Source organism: Myodes glareolus, chromosome 14 (assembly GCF_982192425.1).
Source record: "Myodes glareolus chromosome 14, mMyoGla1.1, whole genome shotgun sequence".
Classification (NCBI taxonomy): Eukaryota; Metazoa; Chordata; class Mammalia; order Rodentia; family Cricetidae; genus Myodes; species Myodes glareolus.
Window position 1 is genome coordinate 26,525,638 of NC_142039.1, and position 25,168 is coordinate 26,550,805.

At 43.7% G+C, this 25,168-nt stretch overlaps 1 protein-coding gene across 2 annotated transcripts in view; it reads right to left on the minus strand.

Annotated features, from left to right (window-relative positions):
• Pfkp (phosphofructokinase, platelet) overlaps window positions 1-25,168 on the minus strand; it is a 62,683-nt gene that overhangs the window by 19,104 nt on the left and 18,411 nt on the right. For both annotated transcript variants that reach the window (XM_048460796.3, XM_048460795.3), the window contains exons 3-15: window positions 18,539-18,616; window positions 15,952-16,141; window positions 13,326-13,491; window positions 11,933-11,977; window positions 11,588-11,696; window positions 7,334-7,429; window positions 5,936-6,028; window positions 5,304-5,429; window positions 3,695-3,759; window positions 3,333-3,402; window positions 2,955-3,101; window positions 2,131-2,201; window positions 36-123 (exon numbers count right to left, since the gene is read on the minus strand). In XM_048460796.3, the coding sequence (XP_048316753.3) occupies window positions 36-123; window positions 2,131-2,201; window positions 2,955-3,101; window positions 3,333-3,402; window positions 3,695-3,759; window positions 5,304-5,429; window positions 5,936-6,028; window positions 7,334-7,429; window positions 11,588-11,696; window positions 11,933-11,977; window positions 13,326-13,491; window positions 15,952-16,141; window positions 18,539-18,616 (1,344 nt within the window). The remainder of the gene's footprint in view (window positions 1-35; window positions 124-2,130; window positions 2,202-2,954; window positions 3,102-3,332; window positions 3,403-3,694; window positions 3,760-5,303; window positions 5,430-5,935; window positions 6,029-7,333; window positions 7,430-11,587; window positions 11,697-11,932; window positions 11,978-13,325; window positions 13,492-15,951; window positions 16,142-18,538; window positions 18,617-25,168) is intronic.

Below are 25,168 nucleotides of genomic sequence, written 5' to 3' on the forward strand. Positions count from 1 at the left end.
AAAACCAACATGCGGGGAGACAGACAACAACGTACCTCAAATCCACCAATGATGAGCAGCGCATTGATACTGTGGGAACGCATCTGTTCGGCAATTTTCTCCAAGTGCTTTCCAGGTAGGGTGCTGAGGACAGACAGAACAAGAGGTGAGAGCACGCCCACATGCTGGGATTATCTCTACGCACCTGTTGGGGTCTTGTCTCCCAACTCCCAACTATGTCTGAACTTGGTGGCATGTAAGGTACAGTGGACAGTTGGGCTACTTTCCTATGGCTCCACGGTTGACAGCACCTAGGATAGCAGAGTCCTGGAGAATGACCACTAAAGGCAGGAACAGCAAGATATTAAGTCCCTAAAGAGCGTTTTTGCAAAAGCAGGAGAGCTGGGGATTTAGCTCAGTGGTCAAGTATTTGCCTAACATGTGTAAAGCACTAAATTGAATCCATACTACCAAATATAGGCAGACGGAGAGAAATGATGCTACCCCAGAGGACTTATGCTGCCTCCACAAGGTGTGGCGGTGCACACCTATAATCTCAACACTCAAGGTGGAAACAGGATTGGTGAGTTCAAGACCAGTCTGAGCTCCAGGAGACATAGTGAAATCCAGAACAGACTGAGCTACATTAGGACCCTGACAAAAGAGCCAAAACAATTGCGCTTGATCATGAGGAAAAAGAAAATATACAATAGTTTATGATATCGATAGCAATTGTTGACATAGAAATTTCCACTTTCCAAAGTATATGCATGTGCATATGTGTGTGTATATATAGTATAATATATTTTGATATAATTATGTGTCTATAAATAATACAATAATATATAATATGTTAACTGATATATATTTCCTTTAATGTATGCTATATATATATGCATATACATCAATTTACTTTCTTTCAAAACCACATTCACCTACATTCCTCTTCTATACTGTCACCTATTTCCAAAGACACAGTCAGCAGGGACACCACTAAGCAATGGAAAGTGACTCACACCTGATTCTAGTATTTTATCTGAAAACCACCCCGATCTTACTTTTCATGCTTAAAGGAGAAAATGAAGTACTTATACTGTGGCAAAAAAAAAATATAGGTTGACGATGAAGTTATTGAAATATGGAAATAAACACTGGAAATAGAATATAGAAAATTGCAGCAAACAAATGAATATGCCCAAGGGGCAAACTGGGAACGCGCAGCAAGTGTCTCCATAAGTCACAATGACATAGAGCCCAATACCTAAAAACTACTTTCCTTCCACACAAAAGAAAAAAATGTAAGTCACAGTAACGGCTGGTACTAATACTTGCATCCTGGAAATAACCAAAGATAAAACAAAGTTGGACCTAACATAACACAATTTGTTAAAATGCCTTAATCACAGCTTTGTAGATAAAAGAAGGATTTTTTTTTAAAGTCAGAAAAACATGATTTTAAATTAGCAATACCCAGGTCATTTCTTCAGCTATGCAACTTAGCTTGGAGTCACTATGTCGCTCAGTTCGGTTAGACCCAGACACATTGCACCTCTCACAACGCTGAAATACGTGCTTGTTCACATGATAGTACAGGTAATGACAGCTTTGTAATCATCCCTCATTTTCATGACCAGAGTGAGCCAGAAGCTTTTCACATATGGCTTTGCTCTTCAAGTATACGGAAGCATGGAAAAAGGAATTTTAGAGTGCCTGGAATTGAACCTAAGGCCTCGTGGGTGGGAAACAAGTGCTAACCAGTGAGGTACATATTCATCCCGATCTGCACCCCTCCCCCCATTCCTGGCACTGAGCTCCCTACAACATGACCGAGTTCCTGGAGCAATGGCAGACAGATGTCCCTGCTTCATTAGGTGTCCCGCTCTCGACACGGACATCTAGCCACCTCTCTCTAGGAGGTACTTCTTCCATCTTTGTTAACAACTACTGAATGACTCAACAGTTAACAACACTTGCTGCTCTTGCAGAGGATTGGGCTTTGGTTCCCAAAACCCACACGGCAGTTCACACCCATCTTTAATTCCAGCTCCAGGAGAACCAACGCCTTCACACACGGTGCACATACATAGAGACAAAACACTCATACACATAAAGTAAGCAGAACTTCTATAAGAGTTAAAATTTGGAAATTACCGTTTTGTCCCAAGAATGGACCCTCCTTGTCCAGTCCAACCTCCAACATCTCCCCATTTGATTTCTTTGACCTAAATTTCAAACACAGAGTGAAACAGCTGAAATTGGGGGTGGGGGGGGAGGGCAGGAACCAAAGGCTCTGAAAACAGCGCAAGGTTCTGAACTCTCTCAGGCTGAGTTCCCAGAGAGATGGGTTAGGCTGCAGCTCTGACCCTCCCCCCTCCACACACACACTGTGGTGCTAACTCAGAGAAGACTTGGCGTAAAGCCTCAGTAAAACTATTCTTCCCTGCCTGTGGGGGACGTCCACACCTAACCCTCCCTAAGCATGTGTCCCAGGTGAACACCTTAGATGACCAGAATCTGTCACTAGAAAAGAAAACTGATATCATGGTTTTTAAATTGGTAAAGGTTAAAAATAATTTAGCACTGAAGGCAAAGAAGAGAGAAACGTGAACATAGTTTGGCTAAGCAGATGTAATCAATTGTGGGCGATTCCCATGTTAGGTGAGGCATGAGTTAGTCACAGAGCAGAACACAGTGGGCGAGAACTCCAGGTCTGCCAGCTTCCAGTCATGTGGTTTTTGGAGAATGTATTCTGGTAGGGTCCTTAGGGAAGTTACAGACCTCTTCCAGCTTGGCATCTCCAACCTACTGCCATCGTACCAATGACAGCAGCTCTGGGATCAGACATGTCTCACCATCTTGCTTCAAATCCTACATCAGTAGAAGCACCACACAATCCTGAATGAGTAGGTGCTGCGATGAGTCTGGCATACCCATGTGCATACTCTCACTTCTCTAGGAACACCGGGGAGACTCACTTGGCCTTTGGCGAAGCCATCAAAGCCATCATAGACTGCGTACATCCTGTGACCATCTGCAATGCCGACTCGAACAGCGGAGCGCACGGCTGCATTCATTCCAGCTGCGGGTGCCCCTACGTTGATGACAGCCACATTGCAATTGCTCTGAAAACAGAACAGGGCAGTGTCAAGTCATCAGACAAGAGCAAGGTCCCATTTGCACACTTATAAGGGATCATACTGTGTCACGTTTGGCAGGAGGTGGCCATGTTATGATTAAGGTCACAAGGGAGAGGTGACGATAAGCTTCCAAGGATTCACACTGAGAGGGGTATGGGATAAAAAGATCCCTGAGTCAGTCAGAAGACTGGGTCATTGTTGGAAGCTGGCTAATACCTTGGGGATCTTGTCATCAGGAAGCTTCACGGCAAGACGCTTGTAGGTCTTCAGGTTTCCCTCAAAACTCCTTAAGAAAAATGACAATTTAGTTTTAATTTAATATGGGTTTGTGAATATCAGTGCAGTGCCCATGGAGGCCAGAAGAAGGCACCCCCAATTCCCCTGGAGCTGGATTTACAGCAGTTTTATGAGCTGAGGGACGCAGGTTCTGGGAACTGATCTTACTTACCTAGTTCTCTAAACTGCTGAGCCATCTCTTCAACTCAACCTCTTTTAATTTTTATATTGAGACTAACTACAGTCTCAAGGACCAAACAAGGACCTAAATCTCTAGCAGAGTTTTATTCTTGATCACTCACCTCCCTCGGAGTTGTACGGCATCCTTAAATCTCCTCTCATCCATTGCTTTCTGTACATCCTGGGTCTTTTTAAAAAAAAAAAAAAGTAATAATGAATGAATCAAGCCTGAGATGCTCTAAGGTTGAATCTTCACAGTCTGACCCCATTGTTAATGGTCCCCAAATTGACAGCTGATGTGGCCGCTGTGAGGGCAGTGCCCCAAAGAAAAGGAGGGACACTTTCTGCTCATGGTCACAGAATCACAAAGATCGAGTTGCACAAAGGCAAGATTCACGGAAATGGGTCTTTTCGGAGGACAGATTAATCCTCAGTGCAGCACATTTAAGGAAAAAGAAAAACAGAGCTAGCTCACTGCCTCACTGAGGACTGCAGATCTCCAGTATGGGTCACGGGTGTCTGCGGAGAACAGAGGGGTGAAGGCGGCCTCAAGACAGAGAGCTCAGGGCTGAACACCCTTACTATCTCAGCAAGTGGCTCTCTGTGGCTACTTGCTGAAGCCTCTGAGATCATTTGAGAATCAGGTAAGTTACAAGTAATCCATTGTCTCCAGTGAACAAAGACACAGGGGATGAGCAATAATGCCCCAAGAAATGCACCACACGTGGTTCAGGGCTTTGACCTTTTAATCCTATATCTCTCACACGGTTCCAGACACTTCTTTTATCCTTCATCCCTAACGATACACAGGAACACACAGACACAAACACAGACACAAACACAGACACACATCACCACACGTATGTATATATACTGTCTTTGTCCATATTGGCTTCTGGGAATTAAGGTTATTTTCAACAAATTCCTTGACACACTATCATTGTGAGTGTGTCTGTATGTATATATGTCTCTGTCTGCCTGTCTGTCTGTCTGTATGTCTCTCTGTATCTGTCTCTCTCTCTGTGGTGTCTGTTATAAAAGGCATAAATGTCAGGATCATTCAAAAGCCCAAATACTGCAACATTTCATGAAATTTTTTCTTGGAAAAATAAAAAGTAATAGCAATTTCTAATGCAGCAACTCCACTGCCACTGCATTTACTGAAAAACTGCTTTGCAAAGCAGAATCCATTTTTCTTTCATCTATCAGTAGAAACACCTGAAGGAACGGGCCTCTCTTGCCATTACTGGAATCTGTCCCAACACAGATCAGAATGTTTTCAGGAGCAAAAGGACAGAAAACAAAACTGGAGGAGCTTAGGCGTGTCACACCTACAGCACCAATTCCTGGCAGGACCACCGTCCGGCACTTAGTCTTGCTGCTCCTGCTGCAGAGGGGCTCCCTGGAGCATCTGTGACTGTAGGTGGAAACAGTCACCCACTCTACCAGTTCTTGGTGTAGAACACTCATCGCTAGGAGATACAATCACAGGAAATGCCTCATGGGTGGCAAGAGAAAAGAAGCAGAAGATGGAGAAGCTTTTACACACTATACAGCGACGCCGGGAGCTTGTTGCCGTCATCCACAGGGCACATAGATCACCCCACCCTCCAAAAGGCCGCTTGACCGAGTGCTCAACCGAATCTGAAGCAGACCACACAGTCTGAAGCACCCACTTGTTCCCACAGGCGGCCTAGCCAATGTCCATGCCCACCCAATACCGGAGCTCACCATTTGCACACACTCCATCAGAGGCAGGCGCACAGCATGGTTTCCTCTCAGGGATACCACACAGGCCGGGGTCTGAGGAGTAGCCTCCATCAGGGCAACGACAGCTTCCACCCCCATGCGACTGGCCTGCCAACGATAAGTACAATCAGTACAGACAGTAGCCCTTGCAGACACCACTGCAGGGTTCACTCTGTGCCTGCTTTCTATGCTGTAAAACAATGACTCAGTCAGGGGTTTGCCCTGCTTCTGTCTGGCTTATCTCTATTCATCTCTGCAACAATAAGAATATCGACTCCATGAAGAAATACCAGGTAACACTAAGACCTTAGGGTGTGAACTCAGGATTGCCTACTGTACTCTTGGCTTAGGTTCTGGAAGCTTACACTTGGGAGACCCATTGCGACAACCCGACTTTTACTCTCCTGGCACCCATGACTTCCCTATCAGTAGCATCCTGACTTCCCACGTCAGCTGTGACCTCAGCCCAGGAAATGATCCACGTCAGTAAGTCTCAGAGGACCTTTAAATAAGGACATGGGCCACTATCGTCTCGGGGGATGAGGCTGCTGGTCATCTAAATTTCTTTTGAGGCGGTCTCATGAAAATGTCCAGTACTTTCCATCCCCACTCACCAAAATCCTGTCAAATGCAGAAGGGGTCCCTCCTCGTTGCACGTGTCCAAGAATGGTCACCCGGGTGTCAAAGCCTAGCTGCTTTACCACAAGCTGTGGAGAAGGGTGTCCATCAGAAAACAGAGAACCAAACAGACCTCACTGGTGTGGCCACAGGGTGCTGGCACTCACGAAAGGGTGATCCGCTTGGTCTTCAGATGGAAATGCTAAAACTGATCATTGCTTCATTTCTCCCTGCAGGAACAGCTAGACACGATGCTAAAACTAATTTTTCCAAATAATGCTTTCACGGCAAAGTAAAATCTTTTCCATGTTGCTGCTGTCTGTTTATTTTGATTTGGTTTTGGTTACTGGAAACAATATACTTAGGCCAGGTTGGCCTTGAACTTAACAATCCTCCTGCATCAGTTTCCTGAGTTTGAGGGTTATAGACAAGAATGGCCACACTCAGACTACTAAAATTAAAATCTCTATCTCCTAACAAGCAGATAAAATTAAGCAACACAAAAATGTTGCTTCAAGTAGCTGTGTTTAAAGCATGATTTACATTACAAGCATTTCCCTTGATGGAAAAGAAAGGAAGGAAGGAAGGAAGGAAGGAAGGAAGGAAGGAAGGAAGGAAGGAAGGAAGGAAGGAAGGAAAAAAGAAAGAAAAAAGGAAGGAAGGAAGGAAGGAAGGAAGGAAGGAAGGAAGGAAGGAAGAAAGAAAGAAAGAAAGAAAGAAAGAAAGAAAGAAAGAAAGAAAGAAAGAAAGAAAGAAGACTTGTAAAGCCAGATTATTAATGCCTGTGGGTCCTGACTCAGGGCTGGAAGAACACTGCCTAGCTTGTGGTTCCTGAGTGATTCTGAGATCCTAGTGAATGTGTCCAAGTCCTGTAGAGACGAGTAAGCACCAGCCTGAAGGAGTAGCCGAGTAGCAGCCCGCCAGACCCTGCCCTTCCTCAGGGCCATGAGGAACCAGTGACTCACAGCCAACTAGGCAGGTTTACTGGTGGGAACGTGATCAGTGATGCTCCAGGTCAGAAGGGACTTAGCGGGAAAACCGGACCTCTCCTGGTCTGTTTTTCCGAACAGAGAAGCCCCTAGACTGTGCTGGTTGCCATGTAGTCAAGGCTCCTTACTTCCAGTGCAAAGTCTGCTTAACAGCTGGTCCTTTCTAACCCAAGGACATGCTTATCCTGTCACTGGCTCTCCTCTATTGTTAGGGAAGTTATCTGTGGAGCCATTAGGACCACTGGAGACTTGACCCCAGAACTCCTGGCTACTCATCTCAAGCTTCATGCCCCACATACTATGAAAGTTGACTTAATAGTCTAGATCTAAGTCCCATCCATCATTCTGACAAGTCTTATGTCCAGCAGGGCAGCAGAGCAAAGGTGAGGCATTACACGTGCTTACCTCCTTGATTTTCTCAGAGCTGATTGGCTTATTTTGGGTATCGATTGCTCCTTCAGCCACAATGATAATATTCAGCCTCTTTTTTTGGGCGCGGTTCTAAGGAAACAGAAGATTCAAACTCCTAAAATTTATAATCTGTATTTAATGACAACAAACCCGCGAAATGTGTCCGAAATGGAACTGGCTTCTTTCCAAGCAGAAATCATTGCCGAACTTGAAGTCTTTCGCAGTAACCACCAAAGTAGGTGAAAGGTGCCATATGACACCTGAGTTAGTAGTCAAGGTGGCATTACAAGTACACATGAGAACGTGGCTACGGTATGGTATATAAACATGTTGACTGATAGTGATCCTCACAGCAGTTAGCAAACACAGGCTGGACTCCTCAAGTTTTGCCTGCCCCAAACCATATTTTCTGTCTCCTTTATGTTTGAGATTTTTTTTCCAATCTTCCCATGAGACCTCCCTAAACTCCGCCTTGTGAGGTCAACAATTCTCCCCCATCATGTTAGATAATACTGCACACTAACACGGGTAGCTGACAGGCAGGTACAGATAAGATATCAGGGAAGAATATTGGAGTGTCATAAGACCCAAGCACTGAGTGCTTGTCCCCAGCCATGGAACTATTGGATGAGAATATAAGAGATGGAGCCTAGTAGAAGAAGGCTAGGTAATTGGCAGATGGTGTTTTGGGTGTGTGGGGGGGAGAGGGAGATGTTATAACCCCCTCCTCCCTGGTGGTAGTTTAAATATAACTGGTCCCCATAAACTCATAGGGAGTGGTACTATCAGGAGGTATGACCTCATTAAATAAGTGTGACCTCATTGAAGGAAGTGTGTCAGACTGGGAAACATATGCTCAAGCTGCATCTAGTTCAGTTCACATCCTGTTGCCCACAGATCAAGATGAACACTCAGCTCCTTTTCCAGCACCACACCTACCTCCACACAGCCATCACGCCATGATGATAATGGACTAAACCTCTGAACTGGAAGTCACTCCAATTAAGTATTTTTCTTTTCTACGACTTGCCATGGTCATAGTGTCTCTTCACAGTAATAAAAACCCTAGCTAAGACTCTATTAGTCCTTTTCCTTTCTTTTCTTTCTGATCACCATGAGGTAAACAGACCTCTTCTGTCCCGTAACTCTGTCATGATTCATGATATGATCACAGGGCCAACCATGTGATGAGACAAAATAAATGTTTTCCTTTACAGTTGACTTACCTCAGATGTTTACCTCAGGAACAGAAATCTAACACACACAGAGGTCACATAAAGGGTCTGACACACACAGTTACACTTATTTGTTATTTCCTGCTCTGGTACCCTGAGATCCAGATTTATGAACACTCTGGGACCCTGTCTTGTGTATTCACATCCCAGTACCATTTTATATAAACTCATAAAGTCACTCAAGGCTAAAATAAACCTAAGAGCACACGGCAACTAAATCATGGAATGGGTTAGCTCATTGTCAATGGATTTGCTTTCTATAAAATACCAAACAAAATATGGTCCCTTAGAAAAGTAGGGCACGAAGGAGTAGACTGATACGGATCAGAAGTATATGGCATCAAAGCCATAAATATTTTTTTCTGGACTATGTTAGTTATGAAATGTGGCATGCTTTGAACAATGTGCTGACAAGAAATACCTTCTTTAAAATATAAAGGCATGACTACAGAGTAATTACCTTAGCATTGCTTCAAAGAGTACAGGAAGAACAATTCCTATAAATATGGGGCGGCTAAATAGGTGTGCTTAGTCACAAAACAATATTCTGCAGTGGTTAAGAGACAATGGAATCTGTGGCCTACAGAAACAGCTCTTTTGGTGAAACCCTTGCCTTTACAAGCATAACAACCTGTAGTTGATTCCCAGAACCTGTTTGGAAGAAAAAGGATGGAGAAAAATAATGGGTCAAGCTGGTAATTCTAGAGCTGGGCAAGGAGACAGAAGGAAGATCCCAGGGATTCACCAATTAGAGATCGTCCTTAAATGAGAAAAAGGGAGACAGCTTCTGAAGAACAAGACCCAAAGACATTTTCTTGATTGCTAATTGAGGTCGCAGGGCTATGACCACTGTGGGCAGTGACATCCCTTACATCCCTGAGCAGGTGGGTCTGGCCTGCATAAGAAATGTAGCTGCATATGATCCAGTAAGCAGCCTTTCTCTGTGCTCTCTGTCTCAGTTGCAGCCTCCAGGTTTCTGCCTTGAGTTCTGATCTAGACAATGGATTGTAAGCTAAACCTAACCCTTCTCTCCTCAAGTTCGTTTTGGTGCAGTGTTTTATCACAGCAACAGAGAAAACAAACTACAATATCTTCATACCTGTGTGTACCTGTACACACATGAACATACATGCATGGGGAATGCACACACAAACAACGGGATCTTCAATATATTTAAAAAAAAAGAAAGGCACCATGCCACTACAACTTAATGAGTGCCTCCATGTTTCGTATCTGAATTAATTGATCCACCGACTTTTACAAAGTCACTAAGGAATATAATAATTTTCCCATGTAAGAGAGGAGCACCTTTGGACACGGAAAGGTGAGGTTATTTGATCAAAGTCATCCTATTTGTAGTACAGTGCATATCTAGGCCAAGGAATTCTATAGCCTTGCAAAGCCCTTTATACATTTTACACTTATGTGCATATTATGAGGACTGTTTCTTAGACTAGAAAATCTTCTAGAATCTCGGGCAACTTCTGGCAGTATCATACTGGTAACCCATAAAAACAAATAAGATGTACAGAGATAGCAAATGTCTGCCCTAACTTAGCCAAAACTTGGGGGGTGGAAAAGCTATGCATCCTGGTCTTGTCCTACTTGAGAGCACACTGTAGGAAGTCTAGAATAGGTTTTCGGAAGGGATTACATGAAGAAATAGTCTTTAAATCTAAGAATATCTAGAAACTGAATGACCATTCCAACCACATAGACTGACTGCGCACTTCCTGTCAGCCAAGCCCCAATAGTCTTTCACATCTCTGAATCACTGCCCATACATCTGTGGCCTGTGACAATTCACTGCACAATCAGGCTTCAGGTAAGTCAGGAAGAAGACATAAGTGGACCAGATATGACTTCTAAGGAGGTAGAGACCACTGAGGTGATGTCCTGCGTGATGGCAATCCTCCGTCTTTGGGTCATACGACAGTGGCAGTAAATGGGATAACCTATCTTAATTAGGTATCTAAGTAATGCCCCCGGATAAGCAGGACCAAAGCCGAGGAAACTCTCTCCCCACGGCAACAGCCGCATTCTGGCCATCTACTATAACTGGCTTATTTCAAGTTAAGGATGCTGAACCTCATTTATCTCACCATGATATAACTTTAATCAATAGCTTGCCACATAAGTTTTTATTTCAGCAAAACCTATTTGGTCCATGACTTGAATTATTGTCCTCCTTTGAGGCTGTTATTCAAAAGCAATGTTTTATTGCCCCCCCCCACACACACACACAGCCTTTCCCAGACAGTGCTTCTGTGCTTGCTGGCTGTAAATAAAATTGATCTGTGATATAATGCTTACATAACTTTCTTGTAGAGCAGTGATAAGATTGTTTCAAAAATAAGGGCGAGAAAAGTAGCGTCCTTATTAATATCTCTGCCCTGAAAGCTATGCATGCTCTTAAAGAGGCCCTCCCACATTGTATTAGGTCTTCATGGCGGATATCTGCCCTACCCTAATAAGCAACTATACTTCGAAGAACAACATACAACAGCCTCCTAAAAGGGAAAGAGAGGAACCTAGGTCAAAACAGTTAGGAAACAGAAGAATCTAAAAGTCCCCACACACCATGGAAAGAAATGTCACAACACCTCACCCCATCTGGAGGCGGGCGGGGAGAGGAGCAGGATTTAAAACTAGAGAGTCCAACACATGTCTGAGTTCAGTGATGAGGAAGTCTTGAACGGCAAACAAGAGTTGTCTCTGTTATCCTGACTTCACTTAATCACCACGATTGCATCTCGTGGTGCGAGAGCCACCTAGACACAGAACTACTGCTTTGAATGAAAGAGAATCAACAGCTCCAGCTGTTTCTCCATGGTAACATTGGAAAGAAAACTATACAGTCACAGGCTGCGTAGGCAGATCCTCAGCAGCAGGCTTGACCTCATTTTATGGGCAGCAAGCAAGTTTTCAAGTGTTCAAAAAAGCCATCCAAATTGGCCACCCCAAAAGGCCCTGTGGATCCTTACCCAAGCAACATATCCAGACTCCCAATTACCTCTGAGAGCTTCAGGCACATGTTTTCCTCCCAGCCTTCCTCGGGTGGAGACTCCGGAAGGAACACCCAGTCGGCACCGCAAGCCAAGGCGCTCACCAAGGCCAAGTAACTGCGTGGGAAAAGAGTGATTAATATCCAGGGAGGAAGGAGCCTGCTGGTAAGGCTTGTAGGCCACCCATGCTCAGAGACAACCTTGGGCAGCTCTGGCCTTTGCAACCATGGGCTTTATGGGCCCTCTGTGACTGCCCCCATAGCAACCAATGCATGGGGCAAAGTGCAATGTGGAGCCCTCACACAGGTGCTATGTAGGCTGTACCTACCAGGATGGTGTCTGCAGATACCTACCCACAGTGTCTCCCCATCACCTCCAGGACGAAGGTCCTCTGGTGGCTGGAAAAGCAGTACAGGGCACACGTTACCATTCACAGCAAGCAAGTGTACTTACAACCATGGCTGACAGACAGCCTGCTTCTCAACTACGGCTGGCACCAACTTCCCAAAAGCTGACTCACTTTCTACAAAAAGCAAGCTCTAATGCAAATGCAAGTGTTTCAGACCTAAGAAGTAATGAGGCTTCAAGAATAACTGCATTTGGAGGGAGGTTTTTGTTTTCTGAAACATGCTTTGAAACACACTGACACTGAACTCTCTGTGTAGCCAAGGGTGGGTGACCTTGAGCTTCTGATCCTTCTGTCTCCACATCTAAGATGCTAGGTCTACAGGCAGGCAGTACTCCCTCCAGCTTATGTTGTACAGAAAATCAAAGCTAGGGCTTCCTGCATGCTAGGCAAGCACCATATGAACTAAACTACATCCTCAGTACCTGCTTCTAGTCACATATTGACACCCATCACTTGTTCCCAAAAACATCTTTATTCTTTTAAGGTTATTTCCTATGACCTTTTCTAAAAAGCATCACCATATACTAAGTTGGATACTTCTTCTTAAAGTCATGGGTCGGCCAGGTTCATATCTGCCACCTCAAAACTGGAGAGGCAACAAAGTTGGGGTGTCAAGTCCATTCTGGTCTACAGTGGGAAACGTAAAGCCATAGATTAGCTATATCCACATGAGCACATGAGCATGGATGCTCCTACAAACCAACTCCATCAACACATAGTGACTGATTTTCCTTACAGTGGAAAAATCCAACTGTTCTGAGCCATTCTTCCAGTGCTAAAGAGGTGATGGGTTTTCGCAGTGCCACAGAGTTCAGTGGACAGAGGGCAGCTAAGAACCAGACATATATACAAAGGACCCCTTGAAGCCCTAGCCTCCTTCAGTAACGCTTGTTCCAATGTTCCAAGCTTCACACTACTGATTCAAAATAAAAGGCCTATCCGACTTGCTATTTCCCAGGATTGTCATGAAAAGGCTCCCAGGACCTCCGTGATGCTCTAGAGAGATGTTAGTGATGCCTCCTTGTGGGTCTACATCACTGCAGATTAGAATGAGTGCTCTACTCACACTTCAATTCATCTCATCTATAGCTTAGAATCCTAAAAGTGACATTATAATGTCTCACTCCACTAAAGAGTGTGCCGACCTCACTGAATGACTCTCTTCTTGTGTTATTCCATGAGAAGAGCCTGGGGGAGGGGGGCTTTAGATCATTATCGTTTCCTTCTGTTTTCCAGCTTCTTGCCCATAAGCACACATAGAAAAATACGAACATGTCATCTGCAGAATGTGCAGGAGCCAGCAGTAATCACCTACTAGCTTCTCTAAGTCCTTTTACCTCTGGGCAGTGGTCATGATGGCATCAACAACTTCAATGATTCGGTGCAGAGCCGAATCTGTACCAATGGTCATGTCTGTGCCGCAGAAGTCATTGTCGATGGAGCCCACCATGCCCACCACATTGAGGTAGGAGTGCTTCTCCACTGCTTCCTTATCGATCTCACCTGCATTGGGGACAAAAAACACACTTCACATTCGGGAAGAGCTGCCAGGTCTCCTTGTGCTCCGCCAGATGTGAAAGACAATGGCCACTGGATAGAAATCAAGTACTCTAAGCTCTGCTTTCTTATGAATTTCCCCAGAACTATACACACCCTGAATCAGTACACTGAAGGGATCACAGAAAATGTAAATTGGCACTGGGCATTAAGCAAGAACACTGAATTACTTTTTAAAAAAACTTTAAAAAAATCCAAAGTTTTCAATTTAAGATAAAAACTTAAATTTTTGTTAGCAATGGCTTTGGACAGTAATGACTTTCAATAAGGGTGCAGTGAGACAATGGTTTTATCCCGTAAAGATTTGTTTCTTGTACTTGTTTAATAAAATGCTGATTGGCCAGTAGCCAGGCAGAAAGTGTAGGCTGGGCAACCAAGCCCAGGCAGGAAGCAGAGGTGGGGCAATGAGAACAGGAGAATTCTGGGAAGAGAAAAGAGTCAATCTGCAGTCGTCATCTAGACATAGAGGAAGCAAGATGTGACTGCCTCGCCAAAAAAGGTACCAAGCCACGTGGCTAACACAGACAAGAATTGTGGGCTAATTTAAGTTATAAAAGTTAGTAAGAAGTCTGAGCTAATAGACCAATCAGTTTACAATTAATATAGACCTCTGTGTATTTTATTTGGGACTAAACAGCTATGGGACCCAGTGGGACAGAAACCTCGGTCAACATAAGGGCACATCATAATTTCATAATTAAGTACTTTAGAAATTTATGGTCACTTTAAAATCAATTTCTTAAAGATGCCCATAGAACTAGTTGGTACATGTGAAGCTAGAACACCTCTGAGATAAACACACCTGGTCAGGTAGTTCTGCACAGATGAGATTAGCATAGTGTATGTATGTGTGTGTGGAGGGTGCCTAGGCCTTTACCAATGGTCACCAATGGGTTAGTGAATTAAAAGATGGGTAAGGTCTCTCTGTTCTATTTCCTGAGTAGATTTGTCTGTCTGTTTTTCAAGGCAGGATTTCTCTGTGTACTTTTGGCTGTCCGAAAACTCGCTCTGTAGACCAAGCTGGCTTCTAACTCACAGAGATAGATTTTTGAAGGTTTCTTTTTGTTTTTTGATCTTTTTTTAATGAAATTTGAGGACGTGTTATCTAAAGCTTTCAATTTTCATGATGTTACTATTTGAGCAACACACCCTTGCGGGTTATACTTGATATAGAATTGGAACTATATAATAACAATATATTATCTTTAAAGAGACAGAGACAACATTTCATACAGAGTTCTCAGACATCCTTTCTTAAGTAACAGCAAAATTGATTTAAAATTAAAAATAAAAAAATGAGCAAAAACAGATCAGCATCTTCTAATTAAACTCTTGCAACAAGTAAGTTTGGAAACATCCCAGCATAGCAGGAGGGACCGCAGTGTGAAGGCGTGGAAGTGTGGGCATTGACATCAAAGAGCCGTTATGCACCCAGACCATGGTCACAGTTGCTTGGCTTCCCCTGGGCCATGTCAATTGGAAAATGGGGGTGTATATGGCTGCCATCATGAGGGATTCCATAGGCCTAGCACACAGTAGGGCTTACTGTCATTACTGCTCCTATCTGAGGTACAGATTTAAATCCTGTGGTGCCAAATCCTGAAATAAGACCACAGCCACAATTCGACTACAAGAGAAAAAAAACCAAAATGGGACCGGGTATGGTGCACACCTTTAACCCCCAGCACTTCGGAGGCTGATACTGTGCATCTGTCTCTATGAGTTCAAGGCCAGTCTAGTCAAGACCCCATCTCAAAAACTAAAATGAAATAAAAATTAAAAAGTTGGTTGGTCCACCCACTTAGACAGTGTGCCTGCTCTGGTAGGTGCTCACCAAATCCAGCTGGACTGGGACTGTATGAGCATGTGATCAAACCAGACTCTCTGAATGTGGCTGACAATAAGGGCTGACTGGGAAGCCATTGATAAAGGCACTGGGACTTGTTTCTACTGCACGTACTGGCTTTTAGGGACCCTAGTCTATTTGGATGCAGGGCTTCCTGGGCCGGGATGTAGTGGGGAGGGCCTTGGACTTCCCACAGGGCAGGATTCCCTGCCCTCTCTTAGGGAGGGAGGGAGAGGGAGGAGGGTGATTGGGGGAGTGGGAGGGGATGGGAGGAGGGGAGGAAGTGTAAATTTTTGAATGGAAAAAAAAGTTTTGCTAAAGCAATTTAGTCTTAAGCCTGTTTCGTCACAAACAGAAGTTTTTGGTTAAATAAACATTCTTTTAATTTAAAAAAAAAAGTTGGCTCAAAAGTATGTATGCTCATGCCAATTATCAATAAAATTACTTCTATTTTTGCTCCCTTAAAGAATGTGTGACTTTGCAAGTTCCTGAAAAGCAATGGCAAGGAAAACGTGAAGCAGGTAACTCCGTGAAAGGCGTAAACAGAAACGGGAACATACCATTCTTAGCCAGCTCCTCCAGCAGTCCATTCCACTCCTTCCGAAAGAGGTTGGCTCCTGTGAGACTTCCGTCCCCACCGATCACGCATAGGTTGGTGATGCCCAAACGCACCAAGTTACAGGCAGCTTTCAGGCGCCCTTCCCGGCTGCGAAAGGCCTGGCAACGGGCACTGCCGATGATTGTCCCACCCTGGAGAGGACATAAATTACACTCACTGACAGGAAGCCCAAGGGATCGGCACAGGAATGGATCGACTACATATGTAGAATGTTCCACGTGTTTCCCTCATTTTCATCTCTGCAATCAGTCTACTGTCAAAGTCCGAGTGCCCCACTGAAAATCCATGAAGAAACGCGCTGGCCTAGTGCCCATGAAAGATAAATGGGGGGACAGAGCAAATGTCTACAGGGTCACCGCAGCCTCCCAGCTTGTCTGAGTCAAAGCAGTCCCAATAGGAGATGACCAGGTACACACAGAGGGAAAGATATGCCAGCACTTCACTGGACATCAGTCATTATCTGAAGAGCAAACCTGCCCTGCCTCAGTGACCTGGTTCTCCTGTGTGTCAGACCAACGAACCAAAGGATTATGAAAGGTGTGCAGCACCCATGATTGCACCTAAAGCTATAGTCCTGGAGTGACTGCCCCCACAAGGGTCAGGACTATATCCAAAGATGAGAATGAACCTGTGCCTCTCAGCAAACCTGCCATTCACAACCACGAGTGCATTTCCTTGTTTGCTATCTCTATCGCAACAGCAAAGTGAGAATGTTCTGTGTTGGTAACGAGCTAATGTCTGGGAAGCATTACTGGCCTAATTATGAATGGGTCAAACGTCTTTCACTCTCTTTCCAGGTACGTAGCAGAGCTAAGAACTTGCCAAGTGCAATCTTAGTCTTCGACAGCTGTTGAAGTGCACACCCCCTTAGCACCTTCAGTGTGGTTTTGCCAATTTTACTTATACTAAAAAAGTATTCAAGCCGGGCATCGTGGCTCGCACCTTTAATCCTAGCACTAGGGAGAGAGAGGCAGGTGGACCTCTGTGAGTTCCAGGGCAGCCTGGTCTACAGAGCGAGTTCCAGGACAGCCAGGGCTACACAGAAAAACCGTGTCGTAAGAAATGAAAATAAAGACTCAAGATGAGTCAGAGATTAATCCTTAGGTTCTAGAAGCTCAAGTCACAAATAATGAGCTTTTTATAGTCTTTTCTTTCTTCAGCATCTCTTTTTCTCAACTAATTTGAACCTTTCTTAAGTCAAAATGTTTCAGGAGTAAATGAGGCATCCTGGACAGATTTCTTTTAAATTCAAAGCAAGCAACTGTTTTGCCTGAAGCAGCGATTACTTCTTCCTTGTGCACAACACAGAGATTAGCTGAGTCTACTTCAAGCTAGAGCAGGGATGAAGTGCCCTGTTAAATCCAACTCTAGGGGGCTGCCAGGCAGAATCTTTCCCCAGCTTTGTTTCACTCGGTGCCAGGAGATATGTAAAAACCCACTGGGCACAGAGATTTGCCAAAAGCACATGGCACCAGCAAATTGAAGTAACCTCTACATTCCTCTGCTCAAAAAAAGAAAGAGAGAAAGAAAGCAAAGAAAAAGAAAAAGAAAGGAAAAGAAAAGAAAAGAAAAGAAAAGAAAAGAAAAGAAAAGAAAAGAAAAATTCCAGAAGTAACACAATGAACAATAGCTGAGGCTGAGACATACAAGCCATGTATTACAAGGATACTTCCTGAGTTAAGGTAAAGCTGATGTTTTTAAGACTTAATAAAAGGGCCTGGAAGATGACTCAGTGGTTAAGACTGCTTGCTGTGTAATCATGAGGACCAGAGTTCAGATTCCAGCTTCCATGTAATATGCCAGGTATTCTGCAAATGGCTATGACTCCAGTTCCAAAAAATCCAATATCCTTTTCTGGCATTCCTGTGCACAGGTGCACAGACAAGCACACGCACTCATACAGGTACACACATACCCACATGAAATATATAATAATGAAATGACCCATACTGTTGATTGAATGTGAAATAGATCCCACAGGCAGCTGTGTCTGAAACCTTGGTCCTCAAGTAGTAATGCTACTGTTTGGGAAGAATTGTGGCTGCTTTGACACTGGCTGAGGCCCAAGTGGGTGATAACTACCTCAGCTTCTGGCCCCGGCTCTCTGCTTCTGATCTGCCAAGGTGTGAGAAGCCATGGAAGAATCTGCCTCTGCTACAAGCTTGGCCATGAGCCGCCTGCCACCATGGGCTGCACTGCTTGGCCCCTCAACCTTGCTCTCCTGAGGTGAATCCTCTGAATCATGGACCAAATAAATCCTCCCTCAAGTCCCTTCAGTCAGATATTTGTCACAGAGACAAGAAAAAGGAACACAGTAAGCAATGGGTGTTTTCTGTCCTTATAATTACTTTACTGCTTATAATTGGCCAGCTAATAACAATTACATAATAATATAATAGTTTGTTAGTTTATAATTAGCTAGCTGGAATGGGAACCCACTTTAGAACTTACTGAAGCTTAATCATAAAATGTTTCAAACGAAAATGGTGACATTAATACAGAGAAATAAAGAACAACATGGTACCTACCACTTGTAGAATGCTGGAGACACTCTCCCAGTCAGCTTCCACAATATTAGAGCCTCCATCCACCATGCCTTGGTAACCCTGGATGTGAAAAGATAAAGGTCTACTTAAAAAGATGCTGGACTTCACATGAACTTACATAGACCCACAATTTATACAAAACAGAAAGACAAGTGGCAATGAGCCTAGTTTTCAAGGTGACTGTTAGGAGACAGTGCAATGCAAGTGCAATGCAAGTGTTGCCTAAAAGTAGTAAACCATGGTTTTTTAAAAAAAAAAAAAGATAAAAAAACAAAGAAAACTATCCCTAGAAAATTCGCTTCTACGAAGCCTGGAAGCAGTGGCCCGGGTGCATGATGGGTCCATGTGTTAGATCCTAGTCTGCACTGTGAAGAAATGGAGTCTACCTAGAGTGCCAGGGTCTTCATCCAAATTCACATGCTTCTGAGCCAGAAAGAAAACAGTGAAAGGTGCAGCCAGAATGGCAGCCATAACTCAGGAGCAGTCTCAAAAGACCAGGACACAGCATTGTCCCCACTGAAGGACTTTGACAATGGAACATGAGGACCCGCCAAGTTCCCACACAAAGGGCCATTGCAGCAAGGTCTGACATTCAATGGTAGGGTAAAATAAGAGACCCATGGAGAGAAGGTGGTCACAATTTGCACACCAAAGAGGACCAGCTAGAGGTCAAAAAAAAAAAAAAATTCTGAGTGGACAGCCTTGTCTTGTTCCTGATTTTAGTGAGATTGCTTTCAGTTTCTCCATTTAATTTGATGTTGGCTGTAGGCTTGCTGTATATTGCCTTTATTGTGTTTAGGTTCATCCCTGGTATCCCTGATCTTTCCAGGAGCTTTAACACGAAGGGATGTTGGATTCTGTCAAAGGCTTTTTTCAGCATCTAACGAGATGATCGTGTGTGAGAGCTGTGGTGGGGTGTGTGTGTTTCAGTTTATTTATACGGTGGATTACATTGGCTGATTTTCATATATCGGACCATCTCTGCATCTATGGGAGGAAGTCTACTTGATCATGGTGGGTGACCTTTTTAATGTACTCTTGGATTTGGTTTGCAAGAGTTTTTGTGTCTCTGTTCACAGGGAAATGGGTCTGTGATTCTCTTTCTTTGTCAAATCTTTGTGTGGTTTGAGTATCAGGGTAACCGCGGCCTCATAAACTGCATTTGGTAATTTTCTTCTGGAACAGCTGGAGGTCGAAGAGCATCCTGAGATTGTCTCAGAGCTGGATTCAGGTAAACCTTTTGTAGCATCACTGTTCACAGTATCCCTGCAGCATCCACACTCACAGAACTGCTCCTCACACAAGACACTACAGGCTATTTTACTATTTAGTCATGCCACACAGTGAACAGAAATGTTCCCTTTCCTCTTACGCTTTTCATTTAAATGTTGGGTTTTGTTTGTTTGTTTGTTTATTGACACAAAGTCTCACACGGCCCAGATTGGCCTTGGATTTACTGCGCAGCTGAGGATGGCCTTGAACTTCTGATGCTTCTGCCTACAGCTGCCAAGTACTGGGGTTACAGGTGTGCACTGCACTGGCACACCCAGTCTTATTTGGTGCTGCGAATTGAATTCAGGGCTTCCTATGTGCTAGGCAAGCATTCTCCCAACTATTTTACATACGGGTCCTAAATACTGATTTGATATTTAAAATGTGTTGGATGGTTTGCTTAGAAAACAAGGGAAAATGCTCTACACACCTTAACACATTTAAAGGTGCTTGCAATAATAATTTAAATATTTTGCAAAGTCTAGATATGTATGGTGAAAGAAGCAATCAGAAATCCCAGAGGAGAATGATTCAACTACTCTTGCATTTAAATCATTTAAAGTTACCACTGTACACGTGGTAACTTGCTGGGAAATGACTCATTCTTTAGTTTGCAAAGTCGTCGTGCTCACGTCACATCAGAAAAATAACTGCCACCTGCAGCTTTGAGCTGCTTTTACTCAAAAGAAGCGACTGCCAATTAGGAGAACTAATTTTACCCTAATTTATTATCATGTAGAAAGTGAGTTCATTTTTTTTTCTATTGGGAAAAACACTTATCCTAATGTCGCCAAACCACTTTCTAAAATTCCATTTTGTACTCTGCCTTCAAAGCCAGTTTCATGACTCACCTAAGAAAATCAAACCATTGAGCCTTTCAAAATCATACTAAGTTCTTAACCAAAGAAGCCACTCTACCAGCTTTGTTTACTCTACTTCAGAAGATGATCCTAAAGAGACCCATCACCCACCAGAATTTCTCTTATCACATCATTCACTGCCATGACAACACGGGTCACGCACAGGCTCTGATTTATACTGAACAGCACTTGACTGAACATCAGTGGCCCCCAACCGACTCTGAAGAAATGCACTGCTTTATTTAGGAGACCTTTGTGGTCACTATGCTTAGCCACGTGTTGACCCCACCATGAACAAAGCAAGACCCAGCCCACTCACTCCAAGTAATCAAATTATTATTTGAAAATTAAAGGGCCATATGGAAAATTATCATCTAATATTAAATCAGGCCTTTTCCTTTCTTAGTCTTGTTGGATGGATCTATGGTCAGTTAAAGTGCTATATTATTTGTGTTTTAATAAATAAAGCTTGCCTGAAGATCAGAGGGCAAAGCAGCCACACTAGTCAGCCATAGAGGCCAGGGAGTGGAGGCACACCCTTTGATCCCGGGACTCAGCAGACAGAGGCCCACAAATCTCTGTAAATTCAAAGCTATCCTGGGCTACACAAGATCAATCCAGAAACATATCCAGGTGGTGGTGGCTCACACCTTTAATCCCAGTGTTTGGGAGTCACACACTTTTAATTCCAGCAGTAGAGAAGTGAAGACAGGAGCGATATGGCTGGGCAGAGAGAGGAATATAAAGGGGAAGAGACAGGAATTCACTGGATTATGGAGTCTGAGGATTTGTGAAGACAGAATCTCATCCTTTTGGTCTAAAGATTTGGTAGAAGCAAAAAGTCTCTCTAGTAGTTGGCTGCTTTGCTTTCCTGCTCTCCAACTTGAACCCCAACATCTTGTCTCTGGGTTTTGATTATTCATGTGACAGTAGGTTTCTTGTCACCTGACAGATTCACCTGTCTCAATGTGAATTTCTAAATTTTTCTGCTACAAAAAATGCTTGAGGGCAGGAATGTTGAGAGTCTCTGAATAGCTATTTGATTTTTATATTCATATATTTATATTAGTAAAAACCATTGGTCAAAACTAGCTGCTCAAAAAGGGGGGGGGGGCACAAAAGTTCCCTATGTCTATGGTTTTCTTTTTTCTTTTCATGGTTTGAGACAGGCTTTCTCTGTTGTAGCTTTGGCTGTCCTGAAACTCTGTAAACCAGGCTGGTCTCAAACTCACAGGGATCCACCTGCCTCTGCCTACGGAGTGCTGGAATTAAAGGCCGCATTTTTCTTTATTTTTAAGACTTTGTTCCGTGTGTGTGTGTGTGTGTGTGTGTGTGTGTGTGTGTGTGTGTAGGTGTGTAGGTGTGTAGGTACTCTTAGAAACCAGAAAAAAGCATCAGATACCCTGCAGTTGATGTTAAACATAGTTGTGAACCTACTGAAGTAGGTGCTAGGAACCGAACTGCAGGCCTCTATAAGAGTAGTAAACACTGTGTGGGATTTTTAATTTAAATATATATTAAATTATAATTTCTTTATTTTCTTTCTTCCACTGCCTCCCTTCCAATCCACCCCTCCTATTGTTCTCTCTACATATTTATATTTGTGTATATGTGCATATGTTTATGAATATATATATACATATATTCCTAAATACATAAATATAACCTGCTCAGTCTCTACATTACTAGAGTGTACATAATTTCAATAGACATGCTAACACAAAAATTAGAAATCTAATAAGGCCCCAACCTTACACAAAGAACTATAGGCAACTAAGGAATTCAGAGAGTAGTAGTCTTCCCTAGGGAATAGCCTCCAAAGTGGTTGCCCAATACCATGTGCTCAGTCCTGAAATCATGCACTTATAAGCAAGTGATGGGTCATTTCTCTAGTCCCACCCCCCTTTTTTTTCCCAAGATAAAATCTCACTCTGTATCCCAGACTTGTCTGAAGGTCAAGTTAGCCTCAGTATTATCTGGATCCTCCTACTTCAGCTTCCTGACTTCAGATTCACGGGAATCCTCCTGTTTCAGATTCCGAGCTGATGGAATTACATGCATGAGCCAGGGTTATCAGTGATTTTTGAAATTCAGGGCCGAGGCTTAATTCTGCACACAGGAAAGGTCCACACAGAATCTGAGACTGTAGAGTCTTTCGTTGCCCTGCCTAGAGGGCTGTGATCACCTCTCTGCCAAGGCTCTGAACTAAAGTAAAGAACTTCACAGTCAGCCCATTAAAAAATGTTCTCAGTGGCTTAATTACTTCACGGAAAATTCCTACAGAGAAAGAAGCCATAGTACTTGTCCTTGGTAAGGCTGGGTCAGCTCTAAAATAGGTTAGAACATGGCAAGCCATTATATAGCCCTGTACTTGGAGCATGAGCAAACAAACCGCTAATACACTGACTTGATTTATTTCGTCCTCTGGCCTCATTAGATTCCCTTAAGCCAAAGCTAACAGTGCCCAATTTCGAGAATGCTATCAACCTAACCGTCACAGCAGGAAGGAGGCAGGTCATCCTTCCTCCAGGATAGCAGTCAAATTTACATGGGGTGATTATGACATCCTCAGTGGACACTCACTCAGCCTCACTGTGACCACCACGGTGACAGGGGAGATGGCAGCACTGGGCGGAGGAAGTCCATCCTCTTTTGCAATGTGACAGTGCTGTGTGTTTGGACTGTCTGAAACTGTCACAACAATGAGATGGCTATGGGGATGATCAGGTCAGAAATGACATATGAATTTAGCGTAAGACCTAGCATAGTTTTAGCACTTATTAAAAAACGGTACTTACACCTGCAACTATTATCATTACCAAGACATATCCTGGCCAGTGTTCCAGGCAAAAGAGCAGGAATTCATCATATGGATTGGCCTTTTATAAGTCAGTGCAAGTCAACCAGGGCTCTTAAGAGTCATGCAAGTAGGGCTGGAGAGATGGCTCAGCAGTTAAGAATACTGGCTGCTCTTCCAAAGGTCCTGAGTTCAATTCCCAGCAACCACACGGTGGCTCACAATCATGGGAAATGAGATTTGATGCCCTCTGCTGGACTTCAGGCAGACACACAGACAGAATATTGTATACATAATAAGTAAATAAATATTTTTGAAAAAAGAGTCATGCATGTAGGTACAAAGGCTGGGCCTGGCAGAGTGCACTGGTGACCAGCCTACAGGAGGCAACGTGTGCTGATGCAATACAGTTCCGCCTTCAAAAGCCACTGCTAGTAGTTTTAGGCAGATATAGTGGTTAACTAGTTTGGGTATTAAGGAAGTTCGAAGGCACACAAATGATTATGTTAGAAATCCTTGTGAGATGCTTGAATGAGCTGTTGATAGCATGGCTTGGACGTTGAGACACTGGTGGGGGCAGTGGAAGCCAGCATCAGAACAGGAGTCGGATTGGATGACAGCGATGGACAACCAAGAGATGATCAGAAGAGTCAGCACTGGTACTGTGACCTGCTTTCTGATCAAGGAATCTTACCAGCTGGCAAAGTCCATGCATTTCAAGAGCATCAGCACTACCCAGACTACAGCAGGGGACAAGAACTCACTCTTCAGAACAAAACAGCAGAGGCTAGGCAAGGGTTTCACAGATTTTTCTGTCATAGCTCAGCATCTCTTGCTTTTAAACACCAAAAGTTGGGAGTGCATTCTTTTGGGGAACAAGAACAATTGCTCTTCTAGCCAAGGAAACAGTGAGGAGGAATGTCTATCAGGAATCCACTAGTTAGCATACAACCTTCTTTCCTTTCATTTCTTCAGCTTTTACCTATTTTTTTTATTTTTATGTTTTAGTTTTTTTTTTTTATTTCTGGGACAGTCTCCTGCAGCTTAGAATGGTCTGGAACTTCGAGGATGCCCTTAGGCTCCTGTTCTTCCCGCCGCTACGTCCTGAGTGCTGGAGTCACAGGGACTCGTGTGAGTTTGCTGGGCTGGGATCAAAGGCAAAGCTCCGTGCCCTCAGCCATCTGTGCCGCATTCCAACCCCAAACCGCCTCTATGTGGATATTAAGTCAGGCAACAGTACTCAGGGCCTGAAACAAGAGAGGCCAAAGTGACAGGCTAATCGTTCAACTTCAAGAAGAAAAGTCAGTCTGGTGAAACCAGAAATAGACATGTCAGCTGGACGTGACAAGGACAGCAGAGACCCTGCAGGCTCTGGAGCCACAGAGAAGGCGACAAAGGAACCCTATGGGTAGATCTGTGAGGACACGGCAGCATCAGCTCTCCTCTTCTTTGTTTCTTCACATCTAACACATTTTCAGTTGAAATTGAAATTTAGAATAGCAAGAGTAGCTGCTAAAATGGCGTTCGTTCCCATATAGGCTGAGAGACGAGCTTGGACAGCATGTATAAATGGCTGCCCATGTCCACTATCAAACTGTTAAATCCTTCATTTAAAGGCAAAAGACATTTAGGTGACATTTTTTGCAAACATCTCTAGGAACCGTTTTTTCAAAATCTGTAGAA